The sequence below is a fragment of the Crocodylus porosus genome, unplaced genomic scaffold, assembly GCF_001723895.1.
Source record: "Crocodylus porosus isolate Cpor-Errol unplaced genomic scaffold, CroPor_comp1, whole genome shotgun sequence".
NCBI classification, from domain to species: domain Eukaryota; kingdom Metazoa; phylum Chordata; order Crocodylia; family Crocodylidae; genus Crocodylus; species Crocodylus porosus.
In genome coordinates this window covers 12,821,417-12,836,501 of record NW_017728921.1, presented here as the reverse complement: position 1 = coordinate 12,836,501, position 15,085 = coordinate 12,821,417, and the positions used below count along the sequence as shown (strand labels likewise).

At 43.1% G+C, this 15,085-nt stretch overlaps 1 protein-coding gene across 2 annotated transcripts in view; it reads left to right on the top strand.

Moving 5' to 3' along the window:
* Positions 1–5,896: 5,896 nt before the first annotated feature.
* LOC109312752 overlaps positions 5,897–15,085 on the top strand; it is a 48,164-nt gene continuing 38,975 nt past the window's right edge. Inside the window, exon 1 of one of the 2 annotated variants that reach the window (XM_019539005.1) lies at positions 5,897–6,110. Coding sequence is in view for 1 of the 2 variants with exons in the window: in XM_019539003.1 (XP_019394548.1) it covers positions 6,279–6,362 (84 nt within the window). In the remaining variant the exon portion in view is untranslated. Of the gene's footprint in view, positions 6,111–6,218; positions 6,363–15,085 lie in introns of those variants that run through there. The other variant, XM_019539003.1, reaches the window with a different exon arrangement.

Genomic DNA, 15,085 nt, shown 5'->3' with positions numbered 1-15,085 from the left:
GCACCTACATTGAACACCTTCAAGAGTAAATTGGATGCTTATCTTGCTGGGATCCTATAACCCCAGCTGACTTCCTGCCCTTTGGGCAGGGGGCTAGACTCGATGATCTCCCGAGGTCCCTTCCAGCCCTGATGTTTATGAAATCTATGAAAATAGATAACATAATTATTCTCTTGAGCATTTGGAGCAAACTGAACCTAAAGATTACTCTATTTGGTATAGGACAATAACGCATTTAGAAAAGCTTGTAATTAGAAAAATCACTACACAGCTGATCAGAAAGTATTTAATTTCTTTTTCTCCAGGCTTCTTATTAAGGAAACGAAGCCAAACTGAAAGGACAACCGATGAACTCCTACAGAACCAGTAGGTGGCATTCTCCATACAGTCCAACGGATCCAGTTACAGTAGTGGACTTTTTTTCCATATTATTTTCTTAACAGAGTTCTTGTTCTCTAACCACTGACAACACCACAGGTATGTTTCAGTTTCCTGAACTTATTGGATGTTTTTTCCATTTACACATTCCTCTTATTTGGTGCCATTCAGTCTGCAAGAATCTTTTCGTCTTTATTAAAAATAAACCTGTTCTGACCACACACAAATGATAAAATTACTAACTAGCTACACACATCGCAAGCAGCCTCTGGCATCCAGATCCCCATCATACTTCACTTGAAGGAAAAATATTTATTTGTACTAACTGCAGAAAATAGAACCAAATACAGTAATGACAGTCCTTAGCAATTTGTTCTACAAATGACTCTACTGTAGATTAATAATTCCATCTCTGTTTTTTTTAATGTTGGCCCCAATTTACTCCAAGATTCTTTTAGAAGTTACTATTTTGGGACAGATAATTACTTAAAAGGCTATGTTCCTGTTTTTTTATGTTGATGAGGCAGATGGCATCTGTATGTAGAGTGAGAAACACAATTAATGTTGTGGGTTAATTTCAGTAAACATGAAAGATACTCATGTGACTGCAGTAACCCCAAATTGAATCAAATGGATATAATCAGTTTTTGCCTTTCACATAAAAAGGAATGAAAAAAATTAAAAGATAGTGTTATGTGACAAGAAGGTTGGAAAATCTGGGTTCTAGTGAACCAAGGGATGAATAAACTGCAGATTTGAGTGGCAGTTACTGAAAATGCCTTGATAGTGCTCTTTTCTTCCCCTTCCACCTGGGGCTGTTAGTTTGGATATCCCAGCTACTCCAAAGTGCACAAGTTACAGTGAATTGCATTAACTTCAGAGGGACATTACACTGGACTCTTTCTGGGTTTTGAGGGTTAGATTTTTTTTTCCAAGTGTGTTGCACATTTAAGAAGTGAACCCACAAAGTTTTCTTTCCACTGTCTAGGCCAGTGGTGGGTAAAATGCAGCCTGGGACCAGATGTGACCCACCAGGCCCCACGGGGCCCCTAAAAAATTTAGAAAATTAATATTTATCTGCCCCTGGCTACCTGATATGCGGCCCTAAAATCGCTTGACAAAACTTGGTAAGTGGCTCTCCACCTGAAATAATTGCCTGCCCCTGGTTTAGGCTATGGAAATTGGTTTTTAACGTTACTCAGTTTCATCTGTTTACAGTAAACATATTTTACATTTAACTTTGCGAGTACTAAGGTTCATGATCATTCCACCTCTTAAACAATCAAATTTAATATTCTTGGGCCACTGGTTGAGAAAGTTCTGCCACTTGTATTCATAAGTCTCACCCATGAGGTTGGTGGTGACATTGTTCCAGTGGACATCGCTGACTCGAGAGCTCGTGATCTTCCATAGTGAAGCAGTCCCTTAGGAGACTTGGGTCAGTCCTATGAAGGGCTTTCAAAATGGGTATGCAATCTTGAATTTGACTTGGTATTCACCTGGAAGCTACAAGCTAGAGCAGAAAGAATACTTTTAGTCTTTGGTATATTGGATGGAAGAAACTTTAGAGGCCAGCTGCCTTCTCACATGGGACAATGTGTAGGAGTGCTGGGGAGAACTTAACAGTGAACACTAGGTAAGATAATGATTATACTTACCTAGAAAAGAAATCATGTTAATGTATGTGTATGGGAGAGTTCAGAACCTTAAACATAAAATGCGTCATAAGAGATTCACTGTTCCAAGTTGAAAAAAAACTTAGATTTATGTAACTTTAGATCCTTAATTCTGAGTAGTGAGTATTTAGGGATTTAAAGTCACATGATACGATGGAGACAGATGTATGCAGCAGGTGGATGTTGAGCTATGACATACTGAAAGGACTGGAGGGGTGGCTGGGTCTGAATTCAGCATAAGCAAGGAATGAGAAAGCTGCACATGTTTGTGTCTGTGGTATATGCTAAAAGTCCACAGTTTGGAACAGCATCGTAGTCCACATGGCAGCCTGTTTGCCTCAAAAGGATTATGGGTACCTGCACTCAGATGACCCCTGGAAAGGAATCCAACTAACAAAAGTAAGATCTTTAAAGAGAGCTGCAACACTAGACCCAGGCATGTTCTTTGTTCTTTACACATTTTCTTGAAATCTATTTCCAGTCCTGTCAGATTAAGAAAAGACAGTCTGGAAATAAACTTCTGCTAGCTATCCCTTGACTTATAGCCTCATCAACTTCACATTAGCATAAGGAAATAGGAGATGGAATTGCTTTGGCTAGGGACAGACATTACACATAAACTGGTTTAAGTGATCAGAAACTGGTTTAAACTTGTAACAGAACAGATGTTCAGTTCATATAAACCAATTTGAAAATGGCTGAAAGCAGTTTGAGATAAACCTGGTTGAATGTAGTATCAAACGTAACTGATTTGACTTAAACCAGTTTATTCAGTGTCTGTCCCAGACCCTTTGCTGGTTTAAGATGAACCAGACTCCCCCAGGATCCTGGCATGCTCTCTGGGTTGGGTGGGGCTTTCTGCTCTGCAGCAGGGCTGGCCCCTCCCCTCTGCTCCCTGGCTACAGCTCCAACAAAGACTGCAGACATAGCACTGTCTGCCCATCTTCCACCTGCCCTACCCCACCTTCGCTGCTTGGTGGACAAGCAGGGTTCCCTCCTTCCTCAGCACAGACCATAGGCACGTGGTATGAGGTGTGCCTGTGCATGTCTCCAATTTCACTGGGACAGGCAGAACAGTGACCGCTTACCAGCTTTTGGAGCTAATCAACAGGTCAGCTGCTAAGCTGCTTAAAAAGAGTTTGAACTAATGGAGAGAGGCTGTTGTTTTGCTGATGAGGTAAAAAACACTTATCAGCTCCTTCCTGGCTTGTTTACCTATCAGTTTGCTGCAGACAGTATGAAGAAGCAGGAAGGGAGACTGAAAAGCTCCATATCATCAACAGATGCACTGCACACCCCACTTTGCCTCAGAGTGCCAGCAAGGGTCTGGTAATACTCCCACCTCTTGAGCAGCCAGGGGCAGAGGCAATGCGTAGGGGGTACATGTGCACCCCTTGAGTGTGGCAGTGCACCCTCTACAAAAAGCTGGTGGTATTTGCGGGTGTTCAGCAATCCCTGCCTGTGGCATCTGCAGATGGGCAGCGATGCCTGCCAGCAGCGTCTACAGGTGGTCACCGACCCCTAGTCAGCACTCACCACCCCTCCCCCCCCCACCAACAGTGCTGGTGCCATCTGCAGGAGCTCTCACTTACCACTGCCGTGCTCCCACCTCTGCACCCCCCCAGCCACCAGGGTTACGTGTCATTCATGGCTGGGGGAAAAGCCTGGGACAGTGCAGGTGGACCTCCCTAATCAGTGATCTGCTGGAACCTGGCCACACCCCACCTCAGCTCAGCACTCTGCAAGGAAGGGAGGGCTGCTTTAGCATTCCCTGTGCCTAAATTTCCTCAATCCAGAGAGAATGGCTGTCCTGTTACAAACCCATTCAGCCTAGCTAGGTTAGACTAACCTGCAAAGATTGAAACAATTCAGGCTCAGGTTTTTTGAATGTCTGTCCCTAGCCTTTATTTACTTCTGTCACACTGAGCTTCATGTGGAAACAAAATTATTTTTTTGAAGGATTTTTCCAGGCTTAACATGTATTTATCTTGACAATTCTCTGAGATTGAATTGTGAGCATTAGAAAAGCAATGCATTTCAGTCCTATCTTATAGAGACCAGACCATGTTTCAGGCAGGAGAGCTCTATCGTAAAAAAAAAAATGCTGCAAGGGCTGGAAAATGTGAAGCAGTATATTTATTCAGAACATTTTTTTATGTAGTAGTACAGTACTTCTCATTTGACAGGTAACTGAAGAAACATTATACAAGAGAAGGAAGGTCTAAGTTTAAACATAAACCAATGCTTAAAGAGTTGCAACTTATGGCTGACAAGAACTTTTCCTAGAAATCAAATTATCTGCTTAAAAATAAGCTAGTGATTGCACACAGAATGCTTGCAAGTGGGATAATCAGCCCTGTTTAGCTAGCATGCTTCTAATATGCCCATAATCAGGACATCTGGTCACAGATTCCCACTTAACCCAAATGGCCAAGTCCACAAGCACAACGCCCATGCCACACACATTCTGGTGCACAGCAGGTTATCCCTGGTGGAGTAGGGGAGGCTGGGGCCAGCACAGCTGCTGGCCCCAGCAGCCTTACCTGGGGTCCTGGAGGGCCTTGGGGAGCTGCAGCCACAGCACTTCTGCAGCTGGGAGCCTGGGCGACAGCTGGAGTATGGCTCCAGCCAGCCAGGCTTCAGTTCTGGCTGGAGCATGCTGCTGCCATATGCACCGCTCTGCTTTTTTTTGGCATGTTTTTTTTTGACCCCAGGAGCAAGGTACCAGCACAGGGAATGCCTGCATGTGTTGTGTGTCTGTGGCGCCACGTACCACACATCCACACTCATCTGGATATGGCCAGTGAGGCTTGAGTAGGGAAATAAGAACTAGTTAAACAGTCCTGCTACTGCCTGCCTCTGAGCCTTGGACCGGCTTCCCTTGTTTCTCCCAGGCTCCCCTCTTCCATAATTTTGGAGATAATTCTTAACTTTGTCCCAGGGGCGTTGTGACAATTAGATGACAGCTATACAGCTAGTTGGAATGTGTCCAGGCTAAGCATTATTGTTTATGGATTTCCTAGATGCTCTCACATACCCTGTCTGCATTACAGTGCTGGCTGGGAAAGGCAATTACAGTGCACTAAGGAAATTAGAAAATTGTTACACTTAACAGAATGTGATTTTGTGCTTTAAATAACCTTATAAAATAATAGCCTGATGTACAACAAAGTTGTTATGCAGCTGGCCTGCTGTGGCTCCCACTTTTCATGCATCTTATCTCCTTGTGCTCCCTATGTCTGTTTCATTGAACATCTTTTGTCCTATGCCTGAACTGTAAGCTCCTGAATACAAGGATTTTTATTTTAGGTTTGTTTAGCACAGAGGAATTATACTATAGTACAGAGGTGACAGAATATAGGATGTTTCCTTTTTAAAGAATGCAGTGTTTAAAGAATGCCCCACCCCCTTGGAACAGGTTGGGACTAGTTCTTTGGAAACAGGACAGTCAGGAGAGAGCCCCCTTTCTCCAGATCCTCCCATTCCCAAAATACTAGTCCCAGCCTGTTCCAAGGGAGTGGGGCAATAGCAATCAGCAGCAGGACCACCTTGTTAGCAGATGGCTTCAGTGTGAGGAAATGGAGCAAGGCTTGGGAGGGAAGCAGTGTCCACTGAGCACTGGTGGATGAGACTACCGACTGCAGGAACAATACCCTCCCTCCCAGGGCTCAGTAGTGACAGTCTCTCTCCCCCATCTGCAACCAATACCCACCTCCTCTCTGCCTGGGAGGGCCGACGTTTCTTGCACGTACAGATGCAGGATCTTAGAGGTTCACCCCCAGCAGAAAGGTTGGTTGCCTACAAGAACTACGTGCGGTCTGATGCCAGGGGACGAGGGCGATCCATCCCCTGCCTGCCCGCCTGCTCTCAGCCGTCAGGAACCTCTGGTCTCTTCCAGAGCTGGAGAAAATGCAGTCGGCGCCTGAGACTGCGCTTCCTTTGCAGCCCGCTGCTTTGAAGAGCACGGGGAAGAGGTGGACAGGAGCGTGCGAGGGGCATCTCCTGCCTTGCTCCCCGCCCCGCTGCAGGTGACTGCCTGGAGAAGGAGGGAGCGAGGTAGGGCGAAGCGGAGAGCGGGAGGAGGGAGGGAGCGATCGTGGGAGTGGGGAGCGCGCGGGGGGGGAGGAGGGAGGTCCCGGCTCGAGGGAGTAGGTATTAGTAACAGCTGCTCCAGCCCGAGCTCGCTCCCAGCGGCGCCCGCCCGGAGCCGGAGACACGCAGATCATGGACAGAAGTTTCTCCCCGCGCCGCTCGGGGGGGCTCCTCCTGGCAGCAGCAGCGCTCTGCGTTTGGGGGGCAGCGGGCAAGGTAACGCCCCCGCTCTTCCCCGGGGTCCGCCCAGGTGCAGCTCTGGCCCCGCGGGGGAAGGGGGGATGCAGGGCTGGGGGTCGTTAGGAAGCGCGCGCCGCGTGCCTGGCGCTTGCCCGGGGGAGGCACTGGCAGGGCGGCGGCCGCGCAGCTGCTCAGCCCCTGCCGCTGGGCGCTGGTTTGATTGCGGGACGAACAGCGCTGGGAGGGAGGCGAGCGGCTCCCGCCGCGCCTCGCGGAGTCCCGCCGCTCCGGGCTCCGCCGCGGTGCCGAGGCGGGAGTGGGAGAGGCCGAAGAGCGCTCCGCGGGGGAACCGCCGAAGCCGAGAATTGGCTCTGAAATTGAGCAAGAGCCTGCTCCGTCTGGTCTGCGGCTGGAGCAGCCTTGGGAAACGCAGCTTTCCTAGCTCAGAAGCCTGCGATCAGACAGTTTATTGGCAGCTGGAGAGCACCTGACACTTGCCAAGAGTCGCGCAAACGCTAATAGGTTGGTGGTGTTGTCCTAGCCCTACAGGTGGGGAGGAAACTGAGGCTGTGAATTATCCCGGGTCCTGCCGGTGGGAGGCTGTCAGCCCGAGTCCGAGTCCAAGTCCATGCCCATGCCCAGGGTTCAACATCTGAGCTGGGGAAGTGCTAAGAGTTGTGGCTCTGATGCAGGGGAGCAGTTTAGCAAAGAATCTGCCTTCTAGCCAGGATTTGCCATAGCAGGACTTGGGGATTGAGTCCATCAACCTGTTTCAGCCACTGTACTGCTGTTCTTTTTCTGTCTCATGTAGTAGGGTGATCCATGTGCTAAACACAGTTGGAGCTCCTCCACTCATGAAAGTGGTAGTCATATAGTGAGATGTAAATTTAAGATGATACAGTTATAGCCGATTACCTCCTTGTGTGGACACTTTTTTTTTTTTTGGTCAGAGTAGTAAAAGCCCACATCCTGGAGTAGAAGTAGTTATTGGGGGGGGGGGATTAAACACACACAACTATAGCGAATTAGTAGAATTGTACTGATGTTACTGAGAAAGTATCTTGAATAGGATGTGTATTGATACAGTTTTGTCATTCTCTGTCCTTTGGAAAGGACTTGAAAAATAAATCCTAGTTTATAATTATAGGATAATGGTGTATATGGACTAGTGAGATCTCTGAATTGTGCGGGTATTACATATTATTCATTTACACATTTGAGCTTTTTAGACATAAGATATGAGGCTTCCTGTTAGCAACAACCAAATTGGATTGTAAAAATTTGTCCTTCAGTTTGGTATTCAGTGAAGTACTCAAGGCATACAGATAGCTTGGTATGAATGTTCCTTTTGTGTGTTATTGATTTTTTAATTCTCAGTTTGTCATCTCAAAAGGGTTGAAACAATGTAACTTGCTAAGTGTGGTGTCTCATCTAAAGGGACATTGGTGTAGGCTGCAACATACTAAAAAGTAGTACCAGAGACTGGGTCCTAAGGCAGACTGCTTCAGAGTGCGGTCTCACTTGCAAATGAAATGCTCACCCTTTGGATGTAATAGCTGGTAGTCTTGGTTCCATTGAAGTCAATAGGCCTCTTACCATTGACTTAAATAACTTCAGGATTTTACATCCTTGGAAGAAGGGTGGATGCTGTGTAAAATATATGGTGTACCTTCTGTTCTGTTGTAACTGCCTTATAAGAAATAATATGCAAAAAAACTAGAACTCTTGGTTCCAAAATTATACCTTTTTATTAGACCAACTGGGAAATTACAAGAAAATTGTCCTTTTCTGCAAGCTTTTGGGCTCAAAGTCCCTTCATCAGGCTCTGGGAAAAGTATAGATGGTAAAAGATGGTAAAAAGTCCCCATAGGTAGGAAATAAACCTTGTTTTTGCACAGATGGAGCTAGATGGAAAACTGTCCCTCTGAGTCTATGAGTGTCATTGTGAGCTGTGTTGAGTACTTCTTTGATGTGTAGATTATGTAGAATTCCTTCGCTGGAGGTGTCAGATGGCAGGCAGGGAGGTAAAAAATCTTTCTTGTTGTTCTGCAATTAAGTTTAAAATCCAAAATCGGCTAAAATTCAGCATCTTCCATTTTCAGGGATATACTTGGTAGCTGAATTGGCTATTAACTTTATAAGAAATACGAGTTTTGGAAGGCTTATGGATTGCTTATTAAATTTGGCTAGCTGTCCCTAGTAAAAAAAAAAAAAAGATACTAGTTTTACTGCTAGATAAGCCAGTAGAGGTGAACTGGAAGTATGGGGTAAATGTAATGTTGACCTCTGCTGTCTTTCAGTAGAAACTTAGATGCTTTTCCCTGACAAGATTTTGCAGTGAGAGAACTACTATGCATTAGCTATTTCTGTTGAGCCTTTTTTTTTTTAGCAGTTGATGACATAGCTTGAATGTTAGAAGCCTAACTTTATGAAGGTACGCTATAACTTCTTAATTTAATGAATTGGATTCTTATTTCATAGTGTTGCATCAATAAACAAGTTGTATAATCTGCTGTCTTTTCTGTTATTGAAGCATGTCTCCCTAATCCATCTGCTGCCTCCTCTGATTGAGCTGCAGAACTCACTAGCTGCATGAGTTTCGCATTTTTATAGTTTGGCATTGTCATGCCTTGTGTATGTATAGTCAGCAGATGAAAGTAGCTATATTTGAGTTTATATGCTTCTTGGAATGGGTGGGGGTGGTAAGACCTGCAAGATGATGTGAGCAAGTTGTATGTTTTCTTTATGTATTTTTCTTAAGCTTTCCATTGTTCACACAGGTCCAAAATCGGGTTGGTTGACTCTTTAAGGTGCTGATTGACCTCTGCCTTTATAAGAAGAGCTACTACCTCTAATGGTAGCACACTGAAACCAGTTGTATTCCCTCCCAGCTCAGACTTTCTGTCATGCAAGTTATCCTTTTAGATTGCATATGATCTGTATAGTCTCTTGACAGTACAGGATAATATTTTTAGAATGATATTTAAGTTGTACATAACTCTCATCAACCTCTTTAGGCATTCTGTAGGAGCACTTCTGTGCATTCCTCTCCTTTCCGTAGAAAGTTAAGTTTACTTGGTATTGCCAAGGATCACATTATGGTCCTTAACCTGTAAGCATCATTGTTTTGTTTTGTTTTGTTTTTTCTTTTTGACATCTTTATTTGGATTCTGAGCATCTTTGCACTTAGAATGGAGTGTTTTTTATTTTGTAGGTTGCTGTTTCAAATCCAGTGCAGTTTAATATGACAACAAGTTCACATCATCTGGAAGCTTTTACAGAAGCTTATGAACTATTAGGATGTGTTTTGGTATCTTTTACCTCATAAGAATAATATTGGATTTTGTGCTAATTGATGCCTGTGATGGTCTAAACAGAAAGGTCAAAGATTGTGTGGGCCCTGAAGGCTTTACTTGCCCCTTTCAACCTTGGAAGTCGTCTCTGAACGTCAGAGTTGAGGAACTTTAAGACACTGTGGCAAAGCTTAAATTATTTGAAGCTTGTATCTGTCTCCAGCACTCTGACCCAAGTAGTATATCCACATAAGAAAACATGAGTTTAATCATATGGAGAAAGATCTGATGATAGGCCCAGTGGTGTTTCTTTTGTAAAATGAGTGGGATAAGATCTGCAATTCAATGGTTTATTCATCAGGGGGAAAAAAAAGTAATTTTGATTAAACAGACAGGAAGGCAGTCAAAATTCCAACTCTGTGTGTGTATATAAAGTACAGTATTGTTAATAAAACACTAACCAAGAAGGTCTCCATATATTCCCCAAACTAACCTTTCTCTGGTATGCTGCATTTAAAATATGAGTCTTTTTAAGAGGAGGGTTTTCCAATTCCAGATACTCCAACTAGAAGCTTGATCCTTTTCCCATTGCAACTAGTGTAAATTTTGCTGTAGTCTTGGGTAGGAGCAGGATCCTTCCCAGGATCAGTGAAGTATTAAAAAATTCAACTACTAAAATATGCACCTCAATTAGCAAAGAATGTGGCCTGATTAGTAAAGTGTATGAAATGTCAGCTATTAAAGTTTTCAGCCCGATCAACAAAGCATGCTGCACAATTGGCAACATATCCAGAATCTCAACTACCGTACTACAACCTCCTGCCAGATCAACCAAGCATGCAGCTGAATAAGTAAATTATGCAACTGGAGCAGCAAAATTTGCACCTCTGACAGCAATGGTGTAAAACCTGAAACATTTAAAACTGTTGCCTTCTAGGCAGTCCTGCACTTCAAACACAGCAGTAGGAAAAGTCAGGAAGAAAAGGGAGCTTAATGCAGTATCTCCACATACTGGCTGTACTTGTAAAGTGTGTCCCTTGGACAGCTAAGTGTTTGATAGTAGAGAAGACTGACTACTAATACCCGTCCACTTTTTATTCCAGCAGCTGGGTGTTCAGAGGGTTATTTTAGTAGTACTTTAACTGGCTTTTCAGTTCTGTATAATTTTTACTTTATAGGTCACCATCAAGCCCTGTGTTCCTATATAAAAACAGATGTAAGACTGTCTGCCTGTCTCAAGGAACTGTGCCAGTCCGGATACGTAATGCATCTTCATAATTAAGACAAAAGTTTCACTGGCAAAAACTTTAGTGTCATCAGTGTCTGTGAAATAACATTCTGTGTTAGGAATAAAATATGATAGGTATTAGAATTTATCTACACCTTTTTCTGTATCTGATTTTTTCCTCCTTTTGTTTACAGTATGCTCATACCTGCTGACACTTCCTTTGATGGGTGTTTACCATGTGGAATGTTAAAATACTTGGCCTGTTTTGGTTGTGTGAAGTAGAGAAGTTGGGTGGGAGGGTCATCATCTATGTTGCATGAATTGAGAATTTTGTTTTCCCAACTCGGAGATCTTCTAACATTTGACACAAAAGATTGATTTACCCCTTTTTAGTGTAGGGTGGTTCATAAATTTTTCCAGTCATGATATTTGATTCTGATCTTCCCCCCTAGGTCTTTGTAATTTAAGTCTTATTCTTATATATGTAAGAGGGTTGTAGGCTGTCTTTATTTAATGCAGATGTGTGATTTCAGAGCTCCTATGAATTGCTTGTTTATTTTTAGAAATAAACTATTTTGTATTGTCCACCTTCAGGACTGAAAGATGTCACACTTGCTTTGTGATGTTTATTTTTCCTGTACTGTTCATTACACTGCAAGTCTGGAGCATGGTTTTAAATTAATGTCTTTACAAAATCACTGCTATGTTTTAAACCCACTCCAGCTAATATATAAAACTGGCTTGCACTGAACTCCTTATTTACCAAATGTCTGTCTTATTTCCAGGTCAGTTCAATGAATGATCCTATTTAGTTCTGTTCCCTGTTTAAAATATTTCCTACTGAGTACAGAGCAATGCCCTTAAAACACAATTGATTTGGGTCATTGAACCGTATTTTTCATGTGTGTTAGTCTTCATCCTGCCATTGGGATTTCAAACAGAATGATGCAGAGAGGATCTCTCCTAGAGGCTTGAGTTCACACAAGGAGTCTGGTGAAATAAGAACCTGAGTTCATGTCTGTGGAACACGGCAATAATTTGTAACTTTTTTTCCCCTCTAATGCCTTGTCTGGCCAGAATATCATACATCTAGCGATTTGCTCTTTAATCTTGAATGATCAGTGCTGTCTAAAAATGTTAATCTCTAACTCTTAATTGCTTAAACATTGAAGAGACTGAAAAATGGGGAAGATTTATGTCTTGCACAGCACATGGGGCTTTCCTTTTAGAGAGGATCATAACTCTTATTTGCAAATGCCGTGATAAAGAAGCAGCAACTGGAGTAAGCAATGGAAACTAGCAGAGAAGTAATCCTATAATTTCTGGATATGGCAACTAACCTTGAGATGAGAGTGGATAGAAACCTGCTTCTAGGTTGAAATAAATTATTCCCTTACACTTTTTTTTAAGACAAGCAAAGCTCTTTCTCCCATGTGATACCAACTACTATTAGAGGGTGCTAGCCTAGACTGACCAATGATGCAGGCAGATGTAGCGCTGGGACAGCTGCCACTGCTTCTCCCTTTGTGCCCATACAATATTATTTTCTTACACGCTGGATGCATCTACATGTGTGCTTTACTGTGGGGTTGACAAATTATCTCTGCAATAAAGCATTACTATCTACATGAGTGCCTGTATTACTATTCTGGACAGTACTGTCTTATGGCAGAGTAATTAACTATGCTAAAATGCTTGCATAGACAGTGACTAGGGCTGGCTGGGGCACGAGGGTGCTGAAGTGCAGAGGCTGCCTGCCTGCCACCTACCCCCACACTTGAATACCCTTGTGTCCCAGCCAGCCCCTCCACTGCCTGATGCTGCCACCTATAGCCCCGCCCTGAGCCCTCTGCCAACACAGGGCTGCTCTGCCCTAACTCTGACTGCTGCAATCCCAAGGCATATTTGAAGATGCTGTGCCCAGGAGCAGCTGACTCAGGTGTGAAGTGTGCTGGAGTTTGTGTCTCACTAATTGCATATGTAGACACACATAGTAATACCAAAAGTTTTGTTTCAGATTTAAAAATCTTAGTCTGATGATATACTACCACTTATCTGTGCATATTAAGCATTATGTATAGTCACCTAATTTAATTGGTATTACTGCCTAATCTAGCACCTGAGTCTTAATTTTGTAGGAGAAGTGGTTATGGCTCTGCCTTGAGTATAGAAGGCTATAGGCAGAACAAAATTCTATGCTGCTTGGACAAATCCTTGACTATTTCAAGGGATACTAGCATTGTGAGCCATGCATGGAATATTTGGACAAAAATTATCCCGGAAAATTATTTACTAGTAACTTAATCTGTTGAAATTGCTTGGACTCCATTGGAAACCATCTTAATCCCTGTTATAGCTTGCAGTAGATAATATTGTATAGCATTTTGAAATAAAGAATATACCTACTCATTCACACTGCAGTGAAATACATCATTAGTGAAGAACAGCTTAAGGTAGAAAATGGAAAAGGCACTGCTTGCTTTCTAGGGGCTGGTCCAAAGCCAACTAAAGTTCATGATTAGTCTTTCATGGATTTAGCAGGCTGTGGATCAGGCTCTGCATCCTGTTGACATTAGTTGGACGCAGCAGAGGTAGGGTATTGAGCAAAACTTCTGTACTTAGTGTTGGGTGGAGCCCTTTAATGACAGAAGTTAGTCATGTTTTTGCAGCATCTTCAATTGAGGACTTCAAAGTTTTGCAAATACCTAATTAAAGAAGACTGTTAAACCAAAGGAAGGGCAGAGTTCTGGGGAGCACATGAAGCACTTCTGTAAACTGGCTGGGTGAGGATCAAAGCTCCACACCAAGGCGTTCTTAAGATGCTGGCCATTGATGAAACAGCTCTGACCTCCGCACGCCACATTTTCATCCAGTATTTTTTTTTTCCTCGTCCTTTTTTATTAGCTGCCAGATTGCAACATCAATCTACCAAAACAAAAATTGTCAGACTTCTTATCAGGCTGAAAGGGAGGGACTTTCTACACTGAATTAATTATCTCTTCCTTACTGACCCACTGCCATATAGTTCATCTTAAATTAACTTAGTGATGGAAGACCTCCTGGATAAATTGTCCAGCAGCCATAGTGAATGTTATCCAGCTCTGGTCATTCAGGCTTCTAAAAGGATACTTCCCAGGGTTGTCACATGACCCCAGGTTTCTGGAGCTGAGGATCAAACCATGAGCTGCTATCAATCCTGCTGCCAGTACTGTAGGCCAAGAGGAGGTGTATGTGGGAAAGGTGCCTTAGATCTCTTACTAGGAACTGAGACTTTTCTGTTTGATTTTCAGGACGTTGGGTACTCGGCTGCTTTTAGGCCAGCCCTGACGATGTCAAGCCTAGTAGCCTGAATGTTTTGAGTTGCCTGTAGAAGCAACAGTATAGTATTCCAAGTTTCCTGACAATGTCTTGAAGGGAGAAAAGAAAGGATATTTGCAAAGCAGATTTATTTGGAAAAATAAACTGCTTGTTGGTTGGGACCCTATAATAACAAGCCAATGCTTTATTTTTCCTCTGGCTGCTGCTCCTGTGATGTTTCCCCACTCCCCTGCTGTGCCCTCCTGCTCTCTTCTTGTGTGCAGACAGTAAAGCAGAATTTACAAGCATCCTGCTCTCTGAAGTCCTGGCAAAGCAAGAGCCTTGTAAACTTCCCTTTACAGTGCACACAAGGAAAAATTAACCCTGGATAAATGAGGTAGAACAAGAGCCATCATTTATATACCCTTCATCCAAACTATAACAGTTTCTTAGACAGCTAACCTTGAGTGTACTAAGAAGCATTTAGAAGTTTCTAAAATAAAATCTTTTGAGTAGAAGGGGTTATCTTTAATTTTTGAAGTATTGTAATAAGATTGCCTCTTTCTAGATCATTCTCTTAGTTTCCTCCTTCAGACTAAGTTGGATACAGGTCCTTATTTCTTGCGGAAGCAATTTCAAGGTATTTGAAGAGGCACAGGAATAAATCTGTGGCACAAATGGCAAGATGGAATACTTGGAGATGAGCTTTCACATGTGGAATGTTTTCTTCTCCATATGGTTTTACAACAGACTCCCAACATGTAAAACATTTGGAGTGCCTGGGTGAGGAACAACAGCCTTATGTGGCTGCAAAAGAGATCCTTGCTCACATTGACCTCTGTTTGTCAGATGCTTCTATTTATAAATTTACTTCAAAAATTATTTTGGCTGTGAAGTGGTAAGCAAAAAAACTACACGTGTTCAAGGGCTTGAAAATGGCT